We start from the raw sequence: 22847 nt of genomic DNA, 5'->3' as shown, positions 1-22847 counted from the left end.
TGCATTCTTATACACTAATAATGAAGCAACAGAAAGACAAATAAAGAAACTGATCCCATTCACAACTGCACCAAGAAGCATAATATACCTAGGAATAAACCTAGCCAAAGATGTAAAAGATCTGTATGCTGAAAACTACAGAAAGCTTATGAAGGAAATTGAAGAAGATAGAAAGAAATGGAAAAACATTCCGTGCTCATGGATTGGAAGAATAAATATTGTTAAAATGTCCATACTACCCAAAGCTATCTACACATTCAATGTAATCCCAATCAAAATTGCAGCAGCATTCTTCTCGAAGCTAGAACAAGCAATCCTAAAATTTGTATGGAACCACAAAAGACCCCGAATAGCCAAAATGATATTGAAGAACACCAAAGCAGGAGACATCACAATCCCAGACTTTAGCCTCTACTACAAAGCTGTAATCATCAAGACAGCACGGTATTGGCACAAAAACAGACACACAGACCAATGGAATAGAACAGAGACTCCAGAATTGGACCCACAAAAGTATGGCTAACTAATCTTTGACAAAGCAGGAAAGAATATCCAATGGAAAAAAGACAGTCTCTTTAGCAAATGGTGCTGGGAGAACTGGACAGCAACTGGACAGAAGAATGAAAGTAGACCACTTTGTTTCACCATACACAAAAACAAACTCAAAATAAATAAAGGTGGAAGACCTAAATGTGAGACAGGAAATCATCAAAACCCTAGAGGAGAAAGCAGGAAAAAACCTCTCTGACCTCAGCCGCAGCAATTTCTTACTTGACACATCTCCAAAGGCAAGGGAATTAAAAGCAAAAAAGAACTATTGGGACCTCAGTTAGATAAAAAGCTTCTGCACTGCAAAGGAAACAATCAACAAAACTAAAAGGCAACCGATGGAATGGGAAAAGTAATATTGAAGAATTGACATATCAGACAAAGGGCTAGTATCCAAAATCTATAAAGAACTCACCAAACTCCACACCTGAAAAACAAATAATCCAGTGAAGAAATGGGCAGAAAACATAAATAGACACTTCTCGAAAGAAGACATCCAGATGGCCAACAGGCACATGAAAAGATGCTCAACGTCACTCTTCATCAGGGAAATACAAATCAAAACCACACTAATATACCACCTCACGCCAGTCAGAATGGCTAAAATGAACAAATCAGGAGACTACAGATGCTGGTGAGGATGTGGAGAAACGGGAACCCTCTTGCACTGTTGGTGGGAATGCAAACTGGTGCAGCCGCCCTGGAAAACAGTGTGGAGATGCCTCAAAAAATTAAAAATAGATCTACCCTATGACCTAGCAATAGTACTGCTAGGAATTTACCCAAGGGATACAGGAGTGCTGATGCATAGGGGCACTTGTACCCCAATGTTTATAGCAGCACTTTCAACAATAGCCAAATTATGGAAAGAGCCTACATGTCCATCAACTGATGAATGGATAAAGAAGATGTGGTTTATATATACAATGGAATACTACTTGGCAACGAGAAAGAATAAAATATGGCATTTTGTAGCAACGTGGATGGAACTGGAGAGTGTTACGCTAAGTGAAATAAGTCATACAGAGAAAGACAGATACCATATGTTTTCACTCTTATGTGGATCCTGAGAAACTTAACAGAAGACCATGGGGGAGAGGAAGAAAAATAAAAGAGAGGGAGGGAGCCAAACCATAAGAGACCCTTAAATTTTTTTTAATGTTTTTATTTATTTTTGAGACAGAGAGAGACAGAGCATGAGCAGGGGAGGGGCAGAGAGAGAGGGAGACACAGGCTCCAGGCTCTGAGGTGTCAGCACAGAGCCTGACACGGGGCTCGAACTCATGGACTATGAGATCATGACCTGAGCTGAAGTCGGACACTTAACCAACTGAGCTACCCAGGCACCCCAAGAGACTCTTAAAAACTGAGAATAAACTGAGGGTTGGTGGGGGGTGAGAGGGAGACCAGTGGGTGATGGGCATTGAGGAGGGCACCTGTTGGGATGAGCACTGGGTGTTGTATGGAAACCAATTTGACAATAAATTTCATATTAAAAATAATAAAAAAATAAATAAAAGCAGGCAGGTAAGCCACTCACAAATTCCTGAAACACAGAATCTAAGATAATAAATGTTTGTTTTAAACCATGAAGTTTGAGGTAGTCTATTTTGCAATGGTAAGTAACTAACACAATTTCAAATGTATGTTATTTTAAAAGAACACTCTCTTCGGGGAAAAGAGTGGATTGATAAAGTGGCAAAATCAGAAGGGGGAAGACCAGTTGGGAAACTGTTGCAATAGTCCAGGTAAAAGATGATGCTGGCTTGAAACAAGGTGACAATAGTCAAGATGAAGGAAAACAGGTAAACTGGATTGCTTGATGGATGAGACTGGTGTTGTCAAAGATGACCCCTAATTTGTAGTAGAAGAAACAGGGCGCATTGGCATAACACTAACATCTCTACGTGGCAGGCACAAATAATCTAAATTAATCCTCACAATCTTAGCATGTAAGCACTACTTTATCCCCTTTTTACGGATAAGGCAACTGACACTAAAAGATGGTTGTTTAAGGTCTCACAGCTATTAAGAGGTAAAGCCACGATTCACAGTCAATTTGATTCAAAGGCATATTTTATTCTTCCAGTTTTACTGAGACTAACTTACATGTAAGTGATGAGTAGATCCATATATATATTGCAAATGATTCCACAATAAACTGCAAATGTTTCCACAACAGAGTTAGTTAAAACATCTACTACCTTACATATATTTTTTGTGGGTGGTGGTGGTGATAAGTACATTTAAGGTCTACTCTTTCAACAACTTTTAAGTATTTAATACAAAGTTGTTAACTATAGTCATCATACTGTACATTAGATCCCCAGAATTTATTCATCTTGTAACTGGAAATTTGCACCCTTTGGCCAACATCTCCTCATTTCCCCCACCACACAGGCCCTCACAACCATCATTCTACTCTCTGTTTCTGTGGGTTTGACTTCTGTAGATTCCTCATGTAAGTGAGATCATTTGGTATTTGCCTTCTCTGTTGTATTTCATTTCACTTAGCATAATGCCTTCAAGGTCCACCCATGTTGTAGCAAATGCCCAGATTTCCTTCTTTCTCATGGCTGAATAATATCCCATTGTAAATTTATACCACATCTTCTCCATCTATTTACCAATAGGACATTGAGATTGTTTCCATATCTCTGCTATTGTGAATAATACTGCAATGAATGTGGGAGGGCAGATCTCTCTTCAAGATCCTGATTTCATTTCCTTAGGATATATACCCAAAAGTGGGATTGCTGAGTCATATGAGAGTTCTATTTAAATTTTTTTGTGGAACCTTCATGCTGTTTTCCAAAGTGGCTGTATCAACTTACATTCTCATCAACAATGCACAAGGATTCTCTTTTCTCCACATCTTCACCAACACTTTGTTTTCTTGTGTTTTTGATAATAGCCAATCTAAGTCAGGTGATATCTCATTGCGGTTTTGATCTGCATTTCCTTAATGATTAGTGACGTTGAGCATATTTTCATACATCTGTTGGCCATTTGTGTGTCTTCTTTAAAAAACTGTTCAGTTCCTCTGCCCATTTTTAAATCAGATTTTTTTTTTTTTGCTATGAAGTGGTATGAGCTCCCTATTTAATATTAAAGATACTAACCCCATGGGCATTGAGGAGGGCACCTGTTGGGATGAGCACTGGGTGTTGTATGGAAACCAATTTGACAATAAATTATACGTAATATAAAAAAAAAAAAGATACTAACCCCTTATCAGATAGATGGCTTACAAATATTTTATCCCATTCGGTAGGTTGTTTCTTTTGCTGTGCAGAAGATTTTTAGTTTGATATAGTCTCACTTGCTAGTTTTTGCTCTTGTTACTTGTATTCGTAGTGTCATATCCAAAAATCATTGCCAAGACCAAAGTCAAGGAGATTTTTCTCTCTTTTCTTCTAGGGGTTTTACAGTTTCAAGTCTTACATTTAAGTCTTTGATCCATATCCAGCTAATTTTGTGAGTGGTGTTAAGAAAGGGGTCTAATTTCATTCTTTTGGATGTAATTATCCAGTTTCCCAACACATTTTAAAAAATATATTCTTTTAATGTTTATTTTTTGAGAGAGAAAGAGAGACACAGCCTGAGCAGGAGAGGGGCAGAGAGAGGATAAGACACAGAATCCAAAGCAGGCTCCAGGCTCTAGGCTGTCGGCACAGAGCCCAACACAGGGCTCGAACTTGCAAACCATGAGATAATGACCTGAGCTAAAGTCAGGTGCTTAACCTACTGAGCCATTCAGGCACCCCAACCCAACATTTATTGAAGAAACTATCCTTTCCCCATTGTATTCTTGACTCCCTTGTCAAATACTAATTTACCATATATGCATGGGTTTATTTCTGGTCTCTTCATTCTGTTCCATTAGACAATGAATCTGTTTTCATATCAGCATCATATAGTTTAATTACTATAGCTTCGTAGTATAATTTGAAATCAGGAAGTGGGATACCTCTAGCTTTGTCCTTCTTTCCCAAGATTGCTTTAGCTAGTTGGGGTCTTTTGTGCTTCCATACAAATTTTAGAATTTTCTATTTCTGTGGGGAAAAAATGCCATTGGAATTATGACAGGGATTTCACTGAACCTATAGATGGTTTTAGGTGTTATGAACATATTAATAATATTAATTCTTCAGATCCATGAACATGGGATATCTTTCCATTTATGTGTCTCCTTCAATTTCTTTCATCAAAGTCCTAGAGTTTTCGGTCTATAGATCTTTCACCTCCTTGGTTAAATTTGATGCTACTGTAAATGGAATTGTTTTATTTCATTTTCAAATATTTTGTTATCAGTGTATAGAAATACAACTGATTTCTGCATGTTGATTTTTTATCCTGCAACTTTAGTGAATTCATTTATTAGTTTTATGGGGGTGTGTGTGTGTGTGTGTGTGTGTGTGTGTGGTCTTTAGGAGTCTTTGGTCCTATTCCACACCGGATAAACACTAAGGAATTCTTAGTACCACCTAAAGAACAGAGGACTTAACCACCATTGGCTCTTCCAAACAACTAACTTGGACAAGCCTCTGGAGTGGACAGGAGTTTAAGTTGTGTTTATTACCAAAAGTTTTAAATTTTCAATTATAAAGAAAAGACCTGCAATTAAGCTAAAATGCCAACTCTTGTTCAGTTCTGAAACACACATGTTGCTTTCATTTCCAGCATCCTACCCAGTGCAAAATTAGGTGTGGCTACCTTCCTTTTACTTGAAGCAGCCTAGAAAATGTTTAATCCAAATAGAGGTGTGCATTTAAAACTGACATTTACAGAAGCCAAGTCAATTTATAAAATTCCTTATTGAAAGGTCGATTTATGTCCTTATTCTCAAACTTTTTAAAAAGGAGGCCCAAAAAAGTTATACATGTTGACTGTTTTTTAAAAACGAGAAATATAGGAAAGACTAAAGAAACAAAAAAATTACCCATAATCACACTACCCTGTGAGCATTTTGCCATAATTTTTCTCAGTCTTGTTTTATATATCTACACACCTAAACACACAGTTTTACAAAACTGAGATAAAAGTTCAATTTCCTTGTCATATGAAAAATAAGAGTAGCTAACATTTAACACTAAGGCACTATCCTATGTGTTTTATATGTATTAATTCATTCAATGTTTACATCTCTATGAGGTGAATACTATTATTATCCTCATTTTATAGATAAAGAATCTGAACTTAGAAGAAGTAAAGAATTCACCCAAGGTCACAGAAGGAGAAAGTTGCCTACACTTTTAGTAACCATATTGCTTCTGTCCACCCAGGAGTATGATAAAGACCAGAGGAAAGATAGCTGGTGAGAGTGCCTTGTAAAATACAGTGCCAAATAAAATTTCAGCTATTATTCTGCAAAACCAGGAGGCATATTTTTAAATTGGGAGTCACAACCTGAAGTTGCCCTCATACCAGAGTCGAGAGAACGCCTGAATGAACTGGAAAAAAGAGGTCAGAAAGGCAGCCCATGGGGAAGAAAGAGATCTGATATATTGAAGAATTCTGCGTGGAATAAAAGAAAGAACGAGTGCTTACTTGATACCTTCTAACAAAGGGTGTCAACAAGTACCAATCGCCAATGAAGTATATCCTAGCAGTTAAGAGCACGAACTCTGGCTTACTTTGCCTGGGTTTGAAACCCGGCTGTATCATGTGACCACGTGGCAAGTCATCTAGCTTTCTACAAGTCCATGTTCTCGTCTGTAAAAACAGGAATAATAATAGTACATTTCACAAGGTCATTGTGGGAAATACATTACTAAATTAAATAAAGTATTTAGAATAGTGTCTGGTATATAGTAAGCACTACATAATTGTTAGGTATTACACAGCTGACATTTCTAGAATCTCTATTTCCTCATGTTTATGATGTCATTCTTATTTTCTATAATAGCTGACAGTAATCTCTTCATTGAACTGGATTTTCTTAGTTTACTTTTTTTTCTTTTTTTTTAAGTTTATTTATATTTATTTTGAGAGAGACTGAGAGCAAGCGAGAGCGTGGGTAAGGGGGAGTGAGAAAGGGAGAGAGACTTCCAAGCAGGTTTTGCGCTGCTAGCACAGAGCCCAATGCAAGGCTCAAACTCACGAACTGTGAGATCATGACCTGAGCCGAAACCAAGAGTCGGATGCTTAACCAACTGAGCCACCCAGGCACTTAGTTTACTTATTTTATGGGGAAGCCAGAAAGCAAGTGAAGACCAGGAAGAAAAAAAATTGGTAGCAGCCCAGATAAAAGAACAATGGCTTAATTCTATGGGCCTGAAATATAAGGGAACCAACCCAGTACAGAGAAGTTCATCTCTTGGCTTAACTCAGTAGTGAGTTCTTAAAATTATTAGATATAAAAATTAGGGGTGCCTGGCTGGCTCATTCAGTAAAGTATGTGACTCTTGATCTCAGGGTCGTGAGTTCAAGCCCCACATTGGCACAAAGCCTACTCTGAAATAAAATAAATTAAATTAAAAAATAAATTCGCCAATCAGCTATAGAAACCAAAATGGAAGAAAACACACCAAATCATGGGAGGTACTTTAAAAGAAGTAGAACTTACTTTATATGTTTTACCTTTGCAAAACAAAAAAACCAAACACACACACACATATTCATATACATAAGTCAGGAAAGAGGGCCTCATATGTACTCTATTCGTCTTCAATTATTGAGAGAAGGGTGCTGAAAAGCCTCCAGAACAATACAGAGAGAAATGGAAAGACAGGGTGAGCTATCTTAGAAATTCGAAGGGTCTGTCCAATGGTGAATGCAGTAAATCTATCACAGACAGGAAAAGACTAGTGGGTGGTAGAATAACATTCCACACTAGGGTGGAGTATGTGGCAGATATCCCTGTTCCCTTCCTTGGATAAAAACATTTTAAGACTGGGAGTGGGGGTTTTGACAGGAAGAATAAAGTGATTATTAAAGAAGGTGGGGAGTTGCTCTGAAAAAATGTGTTTGGGACCTAGCCCAGGGCTTTTTAAAGAACTATCTGATTTAGAAAATATCTAACAAATGAGTGTATATAACATATATATGTATGGTACAAAGACATGGGAAGACATATATGCAACCAGCATTAAGCTTGAGACAACATTACCAGTACCTCTGACAATCCACATGCCTTGAGGGCCCCTCCCTTTCCACACCCCCCACCTCCCTCTCCCCAGAAGAAACCACTGTCCTGATTTTGTGCTCATCTTTTCCTTGCTATAACTACTGCACAGATGTTATATCCCTAATGATATATGGTTTCATTTTGCCTGTTTTTGAGCCTTCAGTATTTTTTACTGATAATTATAGCTGTGGTTCATTCATTTCACTGCTGCATAGTACCTTACTGTATGAACATAGCACAACTTATTTAAACATCCTATTGTTAAAAGAATTTAGGCAGTTTCCAGTTTGGGGCCATTAAAAGTAAACAAACAAACAAGAACCTGTCAACATTGCAATCCATGGCTAGCACACACTCAGGAGTTTCTCTAAGGGTATGGATTTTGGAGAATTGCTGGGCCATAGGTACTATCCACCTTCAACTTCAGATGACATTGAACTGTCTTCCAAAGTGGTTTACTACTGACATTCCCATTGGCTCCACATGCCTCACCAACACTTGTTCTCATTGTGGTCTTAATTTGTACTTCACTGGTTTCTGATGAAATTGAACATCTTTTAACATATCTTTCAGCCATCAGTTTCCTCTTCTGTGGTAAAGACTTTTTACCAATCTTTATTAGGTAATCTTTCTGTTTTTGATTCATTGCAATCCTTGATTTATTCTGGGTACCACCAATCATTCACTGGTAATTTGTGTTGCAGCCACATTCTTCCACTTTATGGCTTATCCTTTCAGTTTTGATAAACAGAGGTTCTTCGTTCTAAAGGAGTCAAATTTATCAACCTTTGCTTAGAATTTTTACTCAATCACTTCCCAGCATGAGGTGGTAAAGATACTGCCCAGTTGTTTTTCCCCTCAAACTGTTACATGTTTTCACTTTCATATTGATGTCCTTAATCCATCTGGAATTGATGTTTGTATATGGTGTGAGACAGGGATCCAAAGTCATGTGTTACTGGATAACCAATTGTCTTAGCCCAATTTTTTAAAAGTTTTTCCTTTCCCTACAGACCAGCAGTGCCAATTCTGTGACTTCTCAATTTTCCACATATATGTGGATCTGTTTCTAGGTTCTCTATTCCCTTTCACTGGTCTATTGTCTTAATTATGAGAGCTTTATAATGTCTTGAAATCTTCCCACTTTGTTTCTCTTCTGGCTATTCTTGGCTCTTTGTTCTTTTATATTAATGTTATAATTACTTTTTATCAAATCCTGTTCAAAAATTCTGTTGAAATTTTCACTGGAATTGTGTTAAATTTATAGATTAAAGGGGAAAACATTGAGTCAATCTAGTCATGAACAAGGTACTTCATTCCATTTACCTAGATCTACTTTGGCTTTCAAAAAAAGTTTTTTAAATCTTTTCCTAAGGCTTGGCCACGTATGTATGTATGTATGTGTGTATGTGTGTGTGTCTGTGTGTATGTGTGTGTATGTGTGTGTGTGTGTGTGTGTGTGTATATCCATTCCATTCTCCTAGGAACCTCATTTTTATTCTAACAGGCTTCTTTTAGAATTACTTTTTTGTTATTAGAGAAATGCAGTTGACTTTAGTATACTACATTCAGTGAACTTACGAAGCCTCCTAGTTTTTATGATTTATCTGTAGACTCTTGCATTTTCTATGTAGATAATTTCATCAAAACAAGAGCTTTGTTTTTTCCTTCTGTATCTTTACACCTTTCACTTCTTATCTCATTGCACTGGTTAGGATTTCCAGCACAGTGCTGACTAAAAGCTGCAATAGCACACATCTCTCCTCTTGTTTCTAGTTTTAAAGGAAATGTCTGCTTTAAATTTGACTTGTTGCTATAATTTTAACTGTAGGTTTTCTGTGGATACTCTCTATAAGGAAGTTTTCTTTTATTACTAGTTTGCTAAGTGCTTTTTATCATGATTATAAGTTGCATTTAATTGAATGCTCTTTCTGTATCTACTAATAAGAACATATATCTTTTGTAATATATGAATGCAGAAAATTATATACATTTATCTAATACTGACTCAACCTTGCATTCCTAGAATAAGGCCAGTAAGCCAGAACTTTGTAGTTGGAGAGTCGGAAGAGGTTGGATGATATCAGAATAGAAACTATATGCTTAAAACTCACTAAATTTTGTGATGCTAGTCTTGTTCACCTCAAGACCTTGTCTCCTCTCTGGCACTGTTCACGAATCATCCATGCCTCCTCCGAGGAACATTTACTATTGATGTTGCTAATATGACACTTAGCATGTGCTAATATATACAGATCCTGTCGCCCAACATGATTACAAGTCCCTCCAGGAGCAGCTAGTAAATATACAATAAATGCTTAAATATTCTTGGGGATAAGATGGTGAAACATGAATTGGATAATAATGCAGCATCCTTAGAAAATGAGACTCTGGACCTGAATTTCTAGAGAGCTGCAGTGTTAATCAGCTAATACTCACTGAAACTTAAAAAAATCACTCTAAATTTTACTCCATACTCCCCTGCTTTGTTAACAGTATTCTGGCCATGCTTTATTCATTTGGTTTTGAGCAAATTCAACTTTTACTTATTGAGTACAGTCAATCATCAGGAATGTCACTTAGGGTACTGTGCTAAAGATATGGCTGTGGATACATCACATGTGGGATGCAGAACCTCAGCTATGACCCTGAATCAATCTTTAACAAGGAAGAAAAAAATTTAAAAAGCTTGCATTTTCCCCCCTGTGGCATTGACCTCTAGTTAACTCTCAGCAGCAATTCACAGGATTCACACATTCACACATTTCCTCCTCCACTCCACCCTCTTTCATTCCAGAATTACACAATGCAGAACTGCAGAACTGATACATTTTTAACAGGGTTACTGTGAAAAGTTACCTTTTCTCCAAATCACAACTACTTTCCACCTTGCTTTTCCACTGTGGACTCTCTTCTCTGTACCTACCACTAGCTGACCTCGTCACTGCTTCTGATCTCTAGAGAGAACACAGCATATGGTGTAGCTAAGAGCGCTGAATCTGGAACCAGGATGCCTGGGTTCAAATGCCAGTTTGACATTTACAGTTCAAAGTCCCAGGGGAAGTTACTTAGCCTCACTATTCCTCAGTTTCCTCTCCCATATAGTGAGAATAAACACATATGTACCTCATAAGATTGCTATGAGAATGAAAGGAATTAATATTTACAAAGTGCTTAAAACATGGCCTAACACATCACACACGTTTTGTTAAGTACATGGATCAAATATTATGAAGCTGAACTCCAACCGCTCTCTTATCTCTCTCCTAAAACTACTTCTCATTTTGGGTTGTGGTTGTACTGGTGGCATTCTTTGGGGGAGGAGGGCAGTGCAGACATCACAGCCTTCCTTCCCGGTGGTCAGGGCCTCTACCAGACAAGGAAGGGAAGAGGAAGGAATAGTGTCAGCTGTATTCATTCACTGTTGGGTTAGCCAGGCTAAAAGTGAGCACAGGTAAAGAAAACGGAGCTGTTTATTTAATCAGCATAACAGGAATCTAGAGACACGTGTGACTGCTATTTTTAAATATGTGGAGGGCTGGGATGGAGAAGAGACAGCATTTAAAATTCTAGGGAACAGCTACAGGCGCCCCATCACTGAACATGTTGAAGCAGGAGCCTGGTGACCAGGTGCAAAGGATGCTGTAAGAAAGATTTTTTTTTTTTTTTTTTTTTAAATTTAGAGTCAGATAACCTTTAGGATTCCCAGTACTTCTAAAGTCTTGGCAATACCAGCGTGAGTCATCAAGACGTTACAATCTAGTTGTGAGTCACACATCGCCAACGCGCTCCTGAAGGCACAGAATTCTTCCCTCTCCACGGAGCCTGGCACATTTCAACAAGATCTAGGTGAGGAATTCTAGCCCTCAGGCTGCGTAGAACTCGGCTCCCAGGAACAAAAAGTTCTCTAAAACTCGGCGCGTCGATTAGCTGATTCCGGACTTGTGTTATGACCAACGAATACAATAAAGCATACATCCCAGACGGGATTTGGGGCAAAAAGATGTGCATCCGGATCAACTATCAGACAGTGCTTCACCTCACTCCAACGAGGCCAGACAAAGGGCGCCTGAAGCGAGCCGGCAGGTTAAGGGGCAGGGGCAGGCAGGGTGGCCCGGGGTGCCCGGGAGCCCAGCGAGCAGACACGCGCAGGGAAGGGGACAAAGGCCTCGGGGAGCGCACGCCGGACTTGGAGGCCGGCAGGAATGCCCCAGCCGGAGCGGCCGGCAGTCGCGGGGTGCACTGGGGATGCAAACGTGGGGGGCCTCCGGGGAGCCGGGGATGGGGGAGGGCTTCGCGGGCCCGGGGGGAGGGGCAGGGCTAGCCGAGCGGGTCCCGTGGGGCAGGCCGGGCGGCGCACCTGCCTGCGGGGCTCTCGGGTCGGCGGGGGGCTCCCCGCCCCTCAGCCCAGGCGGCCTCCCCGCCGGATTTCGGATGGTCCGGACCAACGCCGCCGCCGCGGCCGAGGCGGGCCCCCATGCCTCAGACGGGCCGCCCGACCCGACGCCGCAGTCCCGGTGCGGAATGTGGGGCAGCGGCTGCCTCCCGCAGGGCCCGACCCGGCCCCGGGGCCGTGCGAGCGGCCGCCGCCATCGCGGCCGCGGCCGGAGGGAGACGAGGGGCGGCTCCGGATGCCACTTTACCTGAGAGACCAGCGGGAGCAGCGTCTGCTCCACCGAGCGAGTTTTGATCTCGAGTCCCGAGTCGAAGGCGAAGCCCGACGGGCCGGCGCCGCCGACGCCGGCCGGGCCCAAAGAGGCGGCCATAGCGCTCGGCCCGTCGCGCAGCCGGGACGCCGAGCCACTGCGGGCCCGCCGCCCGCCAGCCAGCACGCCCGCGGCGGCGGCAATGCACCCGCGCCGCCCCGAGGCCCCGCCCCCGCGGGGGCCACGCCCCCGGAGGCCACGCCCCCCGGAGGCCACGCCCCCGCGCGCTCGGGTCTAGGGTTCGCCCTGTCGCCCTGCGAGAGGGTCAGTCTCTGTCTGTCCCCCTTCCTCGCCCCGTCTCTCTCTCTCGCCAGGACTGATTAAACCAGACACCTGCCAGCCTCCCACGGCCACGTGGCCTCTTACCGAAGCAAGGACAATCGTCCCTAGCAAAGCGTTTCGTCCTCCTGATAGGTGACTCGTTCTAACTCCGATTCCCACGATGACTTCTGGAAGCTGAACTAACTGGTAGAGCAGAACCACAGTCCGGTGCGTAGGAAGGGTCTTCTACCCTGAGACAGGAATTCTACCGGTAAAGCGTCTTTCTGGAGCTTCTCCGGAAGGTCCTATTTCCCCCTGCTCCTCTTCTGACCCTTTCTCATAATTTGGGCTCGATTGAGCATGAAACATATGATGATGCAGTCTTAAGGGGTACCTGGGTACTTGGCAAGGAGACAGTGATTTGGGTATCTTTCAGGCTACTTTTCAAAAGGAAATTAACTAGAGCATATGGGTAGCTTCATCTACTGTTCAACACTTTTACATTTTAAAACTACTTTTCAGAATTACTTTTCCTAGGGCTACGCCAGAGCAGTTTCCTAATAGGTGTTTATTGACTGAAAAGATCGGTCAGCTCAGTTGGTTGAGGCTCTGACTCTTGATTTTGGTTCAGGTTGTGATCCCAGGATCATGAGATCAAGCCCCATGTGGGGCTCTGGGCTGAGCCTGGACCCTGCTTAAGATACTCTCTCTCCCTCTCTTCCTCCCTCCCCCTTCCCCCTGCCCGTCTCCCCTACTTGTGGGTGCTCTCTCTTAAAAAAAAAAAAAAAAAAAGACCATTAGTGTATATTTCTGGTTAAACTCACTTAAAGGTAAAGCTATCAGGGAGCCCCCGCATGATCAGATGGGAGGGAGGGCTGAACACCCCTTTCCTCAGGAGTTCCAGAAGCAAAGCCAAAAAGGCAGCTGTCAGAAACACACCCAGTGAAGGGGTCCTAGGCTCAAGCAATAGACTGAGAAGCATGGAGAAATATTTGTGAACTAGCCTATCTGCCAATAAGCAACTAGCAGAGCAGAACATAATCCAAAGCTGGTGAGTCCACCCTTTCACTTTTGCCAGGATCATTTCTCCATCGATGTCAGATAGATGAGAATACCACCAGCTCCAAGTGTCAGAGGCTCTTTCCAAGCACTTGTTGAAATGTGCTTCCCATGTGGGGGTTCAGCTCCATCTGCCAGTGCTGCACATTTATCTTTGCTATTGAAGATAGCCATTAACATGGGCTTGTTTTCTTCATGCAAAATGTGCAGTTCCTTTGACCAGCTTTTCCTCGGATTCTTACTCCCCAGCCACTTACCTTACCACTTCCTTGTCTACCAAGGCCACCTTCACGAGTGCACTGAGGGCTCCAGCCTCAGCGTTGGACCTTTTCACCTCTTTAAGGTGCCCAGCATCCACTCTCCAGACATATCTTCCCTTATGTAAGTTGCCCATGTTACATAAAAATTCAGTGTAGGCATTGGTGCCAAAGGAAAATATTTAAGGCCTAAGTAAGAGACAGATGTATCTTCACTTCACTGAAGATCAAATTTCTCAACAGAAATGAGACTAAGTTTACCACCTGATTCATTTAACACTCGTAATTTTATTTCAAAATATAAATATTTCACATGTACAAAGAAGTTACATCAGTAGGTTGTCAAAGCAAGTTAAAGCTAAGAAGTAGGCTCTGTGTGAGAATAAAGAATATGTATTGTATTTGAACAAACTCTTTTTGCCTTCAAACCATCTCTACTTTGCCTGAGAATGCAGAGATGATACCTTTCCAAAAGTTATATAGGCAATTACAACTATACACCTAGTCTTGGTTTTAAAATCAAATGGTATCTGAAATATCCTCCAGTCACCCAAACAAGGAGCACTACAAAGGACAGAAAAAGGATTTTCTTTGGGATAGCTATAAGAGTTACACTTTCTGGGCCACTGCAAAAAAAAAAAAAAAAAAAAAAAAAAAAAAAAAAAGAAAAGAAACAGGATTTGATAATAAGCCAACATGATGTTATTTGAAGATTCACTTCCACACCTTTCATTTTAAGATATAAAGCAAGAATTAAAATAAGAAACCAGGTGTGGAGGAAAGAACTCTGGACTTGGAGTCAGAAGTTCTGCAAGTGAATTCTGGCTCCATAATTTTGTGGTATAAACTTAAGGGAAAAATCACACACACAAAAAAAAACTTTCTGAGCCTCCAATGCCTCATTCAATAATACTTAACACCTGCCTATCTCACAGGGTTGTTATGAGAGCAGTCTGAAAACTATAAAGTGACATACAAAAGCATTATTAAAATGTAATATCAATATACCACCACTATATTTGCACATTAATAGATTCTTGAAAAACTTGCAAAACTAAACACAAATACTGATTTTACACACCGTAATAGGTGGAAAAGAATCTCTATACTTTATGTATAGCTCTGAACAGCAAATATGTTTTCTTTCTGGTATCTCATTAAACTCTGAGATTTATTACAGTTTACATGGAACCATGGTAATAGATTTACCATTCAGGGTTTCCATTAAGGATGTCTCCTAAAAGAGCTGTAAACTTCCTCAAAAGCCATGTTTCCCAAAGGACAAGAAGTCCTTGGAGAAGCTCTGCTAAGAGGGGGAGGGCAGGGGAGCAGTTTAAGGTCAAGTAAGTCTAGTAAACAGTCTTTGTCCCCTCATAAATTCACAATATTTAACAGGTTTAAAAACTCTAGGAAGTCCCACTGAAAGGAAACAAACTCAGAATTCCTCAATTTTAACTGACCATAGAGTCCCTTCCCTTCATATACACTTCTTATAACATCTAATAACATCCCTTGGAACTACTGCCATAAGGAACACATTTTTCCAAAAGCTGCTCAACCAAAAGGGAAAGGGGAGAGAAGTAGAACAATGGGCTAAGAGAAAAACAAAACAAAACAAAACACTGGGGGCACCTGGGTGACTCAGTAGGTTAAGGGTCTGACTTCAGCTTAGGTCATGATCTCACGGTTTGTGGGTTCGAGCCCTGCATCGGGCTCTCTGCTGTCTGTGCAGAGCCTGCGTGGAATTCTGTCTCCCTCTCTCTCTGCCCCTCCCCACTCACTCTCTCAAAAGTAAATAAACATTAAAAAAAAAGAGAGACAAAAGAACCGCATTCTACTCAGAATTGTTACTAGCTCTGTGCTAGAAAAGCCTATGGATTTTTCTCCCCTAGAAAAATGACAGGATCACCTAATTATAGAAGCCCATTCTGGCACAGAATTTTTATGACTCTAGTAGAGAGAACATCTTGATTTACAATTCTTTTGATTATTTTTAAACTGTCAAAAAATAACTGCTCACTGGTTTCAGTTAGCATGTGCATATTTTTGCAGGTCCTCAATTAATATATTTTGATGGCAATTGTGTAAGGACAAAAAATTAATAAAAAATCAAGTACTTGGGGGCACCTGGGTGGCTCAGTCGGTTAAGCGTCTGACTTCGGCTCAGGCCATGATCTCGCAGTCCATGGGTTCGAGCCCCGCGTCGAGCTCTGTGCTGACAGCTCAGAGCCTGGAGCCTGTTTCAGATTCTGTGTCTCCCTCTTTCTCTGACCCTCCCCTGTTCATGCTCTCTCTCTCTTTCTCTGTCTCAAAAATAAATAAATGTTAAAAAAAAAAAAAAAAAAAGTACTTGCTCTTAGCTGGAACTAACACTTGGAATATACTGCCATAGGCTATTTCCAATGTGAAATGCCTACTATAATACTCTTGTAAGGGTCTCGAAAGACCCAGAGAGGAAACTGCCAGTCAGGACCAGAGGATGGGAAGTTATGAAGGGGTTTTTCCTATAAACCCTGAGGTTGAGAGCCCTGGATAGCTCACTAAAATTCCTTTGCTCTAATGAAACCCTTCATGGCCTGAATCTCTGAGTATCTCTTGCCCAGTAGTGACACATCCTGAAGCACTAAATGCAACCAATGTGGGAACTAGGGGTAGGATTAGGGTCACAATGGGTATTTAAGACCAACATTAGCCAGAGGACCTCAGCTGCAAGCCCTTTAGCCACCCTTTAACTGGAATATGCAGCTGCTATTTCCAAAGGTTCTGAGTTTAAATACAGCAAGCCTCCATTACACTTCTTGACCTTGTCAAGAGTCCGTCTACACCAGTGTCACAAGTCACAGGAAAATTCTGCCAGCTAACTACCTCTAATGGAAGAGAGTGTTAGGAATCCTCACAAATTTAAACATAAATAAGACTTGTATCTCAGGCAGTCTGACAAGAGATCACTTCCAGGAACAGCGAATGTGACAGGAATTTTGGAACCGAAGAAGAATTTATAGGGCATGGAGTTTATGCTAAAAACCCTATACCTTATTCTTTCTCAGAAAAGAGAGGAGCACATCTGTGTGGAGACTTTCATTTTCTCCCATCCCCCCGATTTGGTTTACAACTGAACTAGTGAATATGAACTTAAAACTAATCTTTAATGAAGCTATAAAATAAATGTAAGACATTGTGGTAAGATTTCTGGATCCGTTTTTACAGAAGCCACTTCATCAATGCACTGTCTGCTCCTAGGGAGACTTTTTCTGGGACAAACCCTAACTGAGAATCGGGGACACGTCATTTCTGAGACCAGAGCTCGAGACTCGCCCCTTTTCACACCACATGATCTGTGTCCTGTGAAACTTCTGTAAACCCTCTTCACTATGTCCAAAGAGATGTGTTTCTGTTTGGGGGTTCCAGGAAGACGTCCCAGAGCTGGCTGACTTTCTGAGTCATTACGCGGTCGCTGGAGCACTGGGGCAGTTCTAGTCTCCTGATGAGGACTGTGTAGCACTCTGGGGGTACCTCTGCTCCTGATATTTCAGGTGATACGATGTCATTGTCAATTTTGGCAGCTCTAAAATCTTGTCTTAGGGCTCTAAGTTCCCTTCTATGATCCTGGTATTTATACCAGTAATTATGACCAGCAACAGCCATACATTAGCTCGAGGTTAGTTTTTTCAGTAACACTTCATACAGCTAAAAAAACTTTAGAGGAACATAATTTGTATCTGCAGACGAAACTCACCGTGTATATAATACTTCTCTCTTTTGACTATGTGCCAACTATAGCTATAAACTTAACCAGCATACAATTAAAAAAAAACAAATGATTTCTTTAAGCCTTTTAATGCAAAAATTTTAATTTTAGTAATGCACATGATGTGGCCAAGATTCAAGGTGAGAGAAGAGCTTCTTATGATTGCCTGTGGCACCCTGGACAGTACTTGGCATGGGAACCAGAGCTGGCAAACTCTTGACAAGTTTTCCTGAACAAATGACTGAAGAAAAGCAGAAGTCAGTTAGTGGCCAAAGGAACACTCGGTGTAACATCAGATTGTGACAGCAAAAATAAGAGACCTGCATGTAGTCTACTGTATAAAGTCAAGCCCTCACAGTAGCCTCTTTCCTAGATGGACCTAATTTCTTAAGTAATATCAGAATAAATTTAAGCTAATTATTATTAACTATGCTTTAGGGAGACAATGTTTTAGAAAAAAAAAAAAAAAGACTTCTACCTTCGTTTTCCAAAGGGAGGTCTTTGATACTTAGGAACCCTTTCTCCTCCATATTCCCTTGGGGACAGATAAAGAGCCTAATGATTGCATTATACAGTGGAAAGGGCACAGAGCTAAGAGCTAGGTTCCAGTCCCAGCCTTGTCATTAACTGTAGGACAAACACTAGGAAAACTGTGGAAGATACTGGAAGAAATGTTACAGTACAGCACGGTCCGCAGACTATTAAGTCAGAAAGATTTGAGGTAAAAATCTTACTAAATTTTTCTGAACCTTAGTTTCCCCAGCTGTATGAAACAGTTCTAAAATAATATAAAGCTACATGAAAGCTGATGGGGAGTGGCTGTGAAAAAATATGCGCAAAACGACTTGTAAGATGTAAAGCGCTGTGCTGGTTATTGTGATAGCTGAGATACTTAAAAAAGTCATAATTCAACAAGCCTTCATCTAGAGTCTTATGTGCAAGGCACTGTGCTAAGTGATGGAAAAATACTACATAAATGTAACATTCTACTGCTAATAAGTAACTAATTGGCAGAATTTCAAATAAGCAAACAGGGATACATTCAACAACTCAGAGAACTGCTACTCCTGAGATTTTTCACTTAAAGTATCTGGAAAGAAAAACTGAACCACAACGTGAATTCTGTCATACTGTTACCATTAATAGCAGCTTAATCAGTATTTTACTTCAAAGTGGTCAACCAAGTTTTAGAAAGTTGGTCATAGTGTAATGGCGGATGGAAGGAAGAGAAAGGCGGGGGGGGGGGGGGGGGGAGACAGTCTTTCTGTGTCTCCTATGGCTGTAACACACAACTAACTGACATTCAAATAAGCCACCCCGTCTTACACTTAAGATTTGTTCTTTCTTACAAAGGGGACCACACACGGTGGAAGAAGGGAAGACGACTCCTTTTTCCTGCTCAAGAAACTGCAAATTCAAAAGTGAAAACCCTCTTCATTAAAAAGTGACGACCATAGAAAAGTTTAAGAACAGATTCCTTAAAGCAGGAGAAAATTACACTGTAACTACTTTTAACAGCAGGTAGTTTAGGGCTCTTGAAATAACTTTATAAATACATATTATAATAATATAGATAACCAAAGTGGGAAACTTCAAGCCATGGTACCAGTGTATAAATCGAAACTCTTCAAGCCATCCTAGCAACAATTAAGTGAGCAAACCACAATTCTGAGCTCTAAAGCCGTGCTTTAAAATGGAAAGCACCCCACAGCGAGCTCTAGTCCAGGCATTCTGTAGGGAAGGCCAGGAGGGTTCTGCTTCTTTTCCGGGCTCTGCTTGCTAGGCACGGATGAAAGGACAGAAGGCCACAGCTGAGCTGAACTCACTATCAAGACGGAGCCTCCTACAGAAATCACTGCGGGGGAAACCATGTCAGTCTACTGAAGATTTCAGATCCTCAGAAATATCATGAAAAGTCCTGAAGGAGAAAAGAGGAGAACGATTAGTTCTGCTTTTGGAAAAGGGATGGGGGGCGGGGGGGAGGGGGGATAAAACCAAAGAGATACATGAAAAAACAAAACAAAACAAAACAAAACCAAAACAGTATCCAACCAGTAGTTAGTTGCCATAGAACAATATCTTATTTTTATAACCAGAGAGCCCTGATGAGGTCAGATAGTCACTATTTTTTGCTAAGACTTTCACTGAGTATTACTTCAAAGTCTGCTAGTTATCTCTGTTTTTGGTAACAAGAACTCTAGTTTGTTGCTGGGTCCATGGTCTCCCTTCCAAGATGATTTCCCCAGACTCCTAATATCTGGTCTGGCTGGATGTGGTCTGCTACATATCCAAGGTGCCGACCTCAGGACTGCTGTAGCTAGCTCACCTCTGCTACATCATTTACATGCCCAGGCTAGGAGGATGTCACCCAGTCAGGTCTGTATCTGCAGTAGCCAGGTCAGAGTTTATCAATGATGTGCTCAAGAACCCATCTTACACGAAAAGACCTCATGCCAAGGCAGGCAGAACAGGATTCAAGACTAAATGTTTGTGGGACAGTCATACGAGCCCCAGACTGCCTACCTCTGGCTTCTTTTGCCTAAGAAATAAACCTCTAGCTCACAGTTCTAAGCCACTGTTATTTTGAGTTCTGTTGATGGTGGGGTTTCTCGCTTTTTGTTTTTCTGCTTATATACAGTCAAATCTATCTTAAATGATAAAGAGACAAAGCACACATGTATCACCCTTTCAGGCAGAAGTGATGTTCCTTTACAACATAATCACCAACTAGGAACTCAGAAAAATAGTTAAGTTAAAATGTTTACATTTTTCAGAACAATTCTCAAGTCTCCAAGTTATATCAATTTGCAGCCACATCACTGTAATATGTTGAACCGTCTTAGTTTATTTATCCATCGAATAAAGCCCATTTTATTTTCATACCTATAACCAAGTGTTGGTTACTGAAAACAGATTACTCAATGTTCTCATTACAAATAGACCCAAAGTAGACTGTAAGGAAACTATTCCAAAAAATTCAGAGACCAATTCAGTTGTAGAAACAAAAGATGACAAGAAGTTGTCATTGGGTGCAGATACATAAAGCAAATAATCTGAACTTCGGCTTCAGTTCCACATTCATGCCACCTCTCTTACCCCTTTTACCTTACTCCTTTGTGTTCTCAATGTTCTTTTCACACAATGAGGAGGGCCAGCGGGGTGGAGCAGAGGTAAAGACTAACACTCTAGCACGAGCTACGAAGTACTTCAGAATCAAGAGGGCACAGGTAGAATCTTAGAGAAGAGAGATTACATTCAAGGATGCTCTGTTATCTCCAGGCTGCCTCACCGGTGGGCGCCCTAACCCCTCATCCCTCCAACACGCACCCCTAACTAGCACAGCTCCGCTTCCAAAGGAACAGCTCTGAGGAGTGGACAAGCTTCCAGGCTATGGCTTTGAAAGGGTTTGCATATGTCGTGGCCAAACTCACAATGTTAAATATATGCTGGCAGGTCAAAGAATTGGAATGAATTTTGTTTCCTTAAATATTTTTTACACTCTGAATGAAATCCCCCAAAACAAAGATTTATATACACACAGATTTTATATGTGTTACTATCTCTCCGCACATCAAATTGGGGTTTCTCAACAGCAGCACCATCAACATTTCTGTGCACTATTCGGATGTTTAGCAGCATTGCTGCCTCTATCTGAACTTGTGACAATCAAAACGTCTCTATACATTGTCAAGTATCTCCTGATGGGAGCAAAACTCATGCCCCCCCCCCGCCCCCCCCAACCACTGCCCCTAGCTGACTATGTATCTATTTTTCACAATCTCACCTAAATTTGTGTTCTTACATTTGCGTACAGTTGTCTACAAGCTGTCTCAGATGACATGAATTTCATAAATAGTACTCAATTTAGGGACCCCTGGAAAATCTTTAAAACCAATAACCCAAAACTGGCCAATATTAAAAGGCATTTCCCAATATGCAACAAACAGGTTTCTAAATTCATCCTGTGACATCTTTTCACATTTCTAAGATACCTGCAAATTTGAATCTCTGTTCAACTCCTCTAAATTGTGAATGGAAATTTCTGCCTCAGGGCAAAGATGCATGAAATAAGATTAAGAGTGTGGTTGGCCTGGTGACTGCTTTCTGTTGACAAGTAAGCTTAGCTGTAACCTTGAAATTTATACCTACTATTCAGTTCAGCCCTCAGGCCAAGAAGGCCTCCAAAAGGACCCAGAAAAAAGAAAACAAAGTGAAGCAAGCTGAGAAAAGTTATTTACAGTTTTCTAACTCAACATTCTATCTTCTCTAGATGTTTACAGTGGTGATGGTAGGGGAGTGTGTGCGTGAGGGTAGGGGGTAGAAGCCTACAGAACTAACACTGATGTTCAACAAACCTGTATATCTCGGAAAACAAACTCTCTAATCTAGCAACACAGAAATGATTTATTTCGGTCCTCATTGAGAGGCGTTGAGCTAACTAATCAGCAGGGCTCATTAAACTTGAACTTCCTAGAGTAGGAAGAAACAAAGGGAGAATACTGCATTGACAGTATTTCTAGAAGTGGTAAATGTCCTACTCAATCATCTAAATACAATATTCTTTTCCAAACCATAGGGATCATTATGCTAAGAACTACAGTGGTGGGGGCGCCTGGGTGGCTCAGTCAGTTAAGTGTCTGACTCTGGATTTTTTACTCAGATCATGATCTCAAGGTTCGTGAGACAGAGCCCTGAGTCAGGCTCTGCGCTGACAGCACAGAGCCTGCTTGGGATACTCTCTCTCCCTCCCTCTCTGCCCCTCCCCTGCTTGTGCAATCTTTCTCTCAAAATAAATAAACTTAAAAAAAAAAAAAAAAAAAGAACTACAGTGGTAAGATTTCTCATATAAGAGCAAGAAATGCAGAATAGGACATGTGCCTGGAAGGACAGAGACTGCTATTAACATTTTACAGTTCCTTTAATGGCAATGGAGACTGTGTGGTGTGATTTCTCATTTACAATCCCTTGCTCCTTCACAATGTTTCTGAATCTTCCTCCCTCAAAGTTTCAGTGAGATTTTTAAAAATTCCTTTATGTAAATGTTTAAACTTGTTCTGATTTAACATCTCAAGAGCTGTTGACTCCTTTCTTCCTAGAAATACAGAATAAATTTTGGACATTTAAAAATAAAAAGCTTT

At 40.9% G+C, this 22847-nt stretch overlaps 2 protein-coding genes across 3 annotated transcripts in view; both read right to left on the bottom strand.

The window, feature by feature from the left end:
• CTNNAL1 (catenin alpha like 1) overlaps positions 1-12532 on the bottom strand; it is a 61703-nt gene extending 49171 nt beyond the window's left edge. The window contains exon 1 of the mRNA XM_027034775.2: positions 12322-12532. Coding sequence (XP_026890576.1) covers positions 12322-12444 — 123 coding nt within the window. The 5' untranslated portion in view covers positions 12445-12532. The remainder of the gene's footprint in view (positions 1-12321) is intronic.
• A 1697-nt stretch (positions 12533-14229) lies between these two features.
• Positions 14230-22847, bottom strand: part of TMEM245 (transmembrane protein 245) — a 100696-nt gene continuing 92078 nt past the window's right edge. For both annotated transcript variants that reach the window (XM_027034780.2, XM_053204838.1), the window contains one exon: positions 14230-19627. In XM_027034780.2, the coding sequence (XP_026890581.1) occupies positions 19582-19627 (46 nt within the window). In that variant the 3' untranslated portion in view covers positions 14230-19581. The remainder of the gene's footprint in view (positions 19628-22847) is intronic.

Source organism: Acinonyx jubatus, chromosome D4, assembly GCF_027475565.1.
Source record: "Acinonyx jubatus isolate Ajub_Pintada_27869175 chromosome D4, VMU_Ajub_asm_v1.0, whole genome shotgun sequence".
In the NCBI taxonomy this organism is placed as follows: Eukaryota; Metazoa; Chordata; class Mammalia; order Carnivora; family Felidae; genus Acinonyx; species Acinonyx jubatus.
Note: the sequence above shows the minus strand (reverse complement) of the source record. Positions and strands in the feature narration are given on the sequence as shown.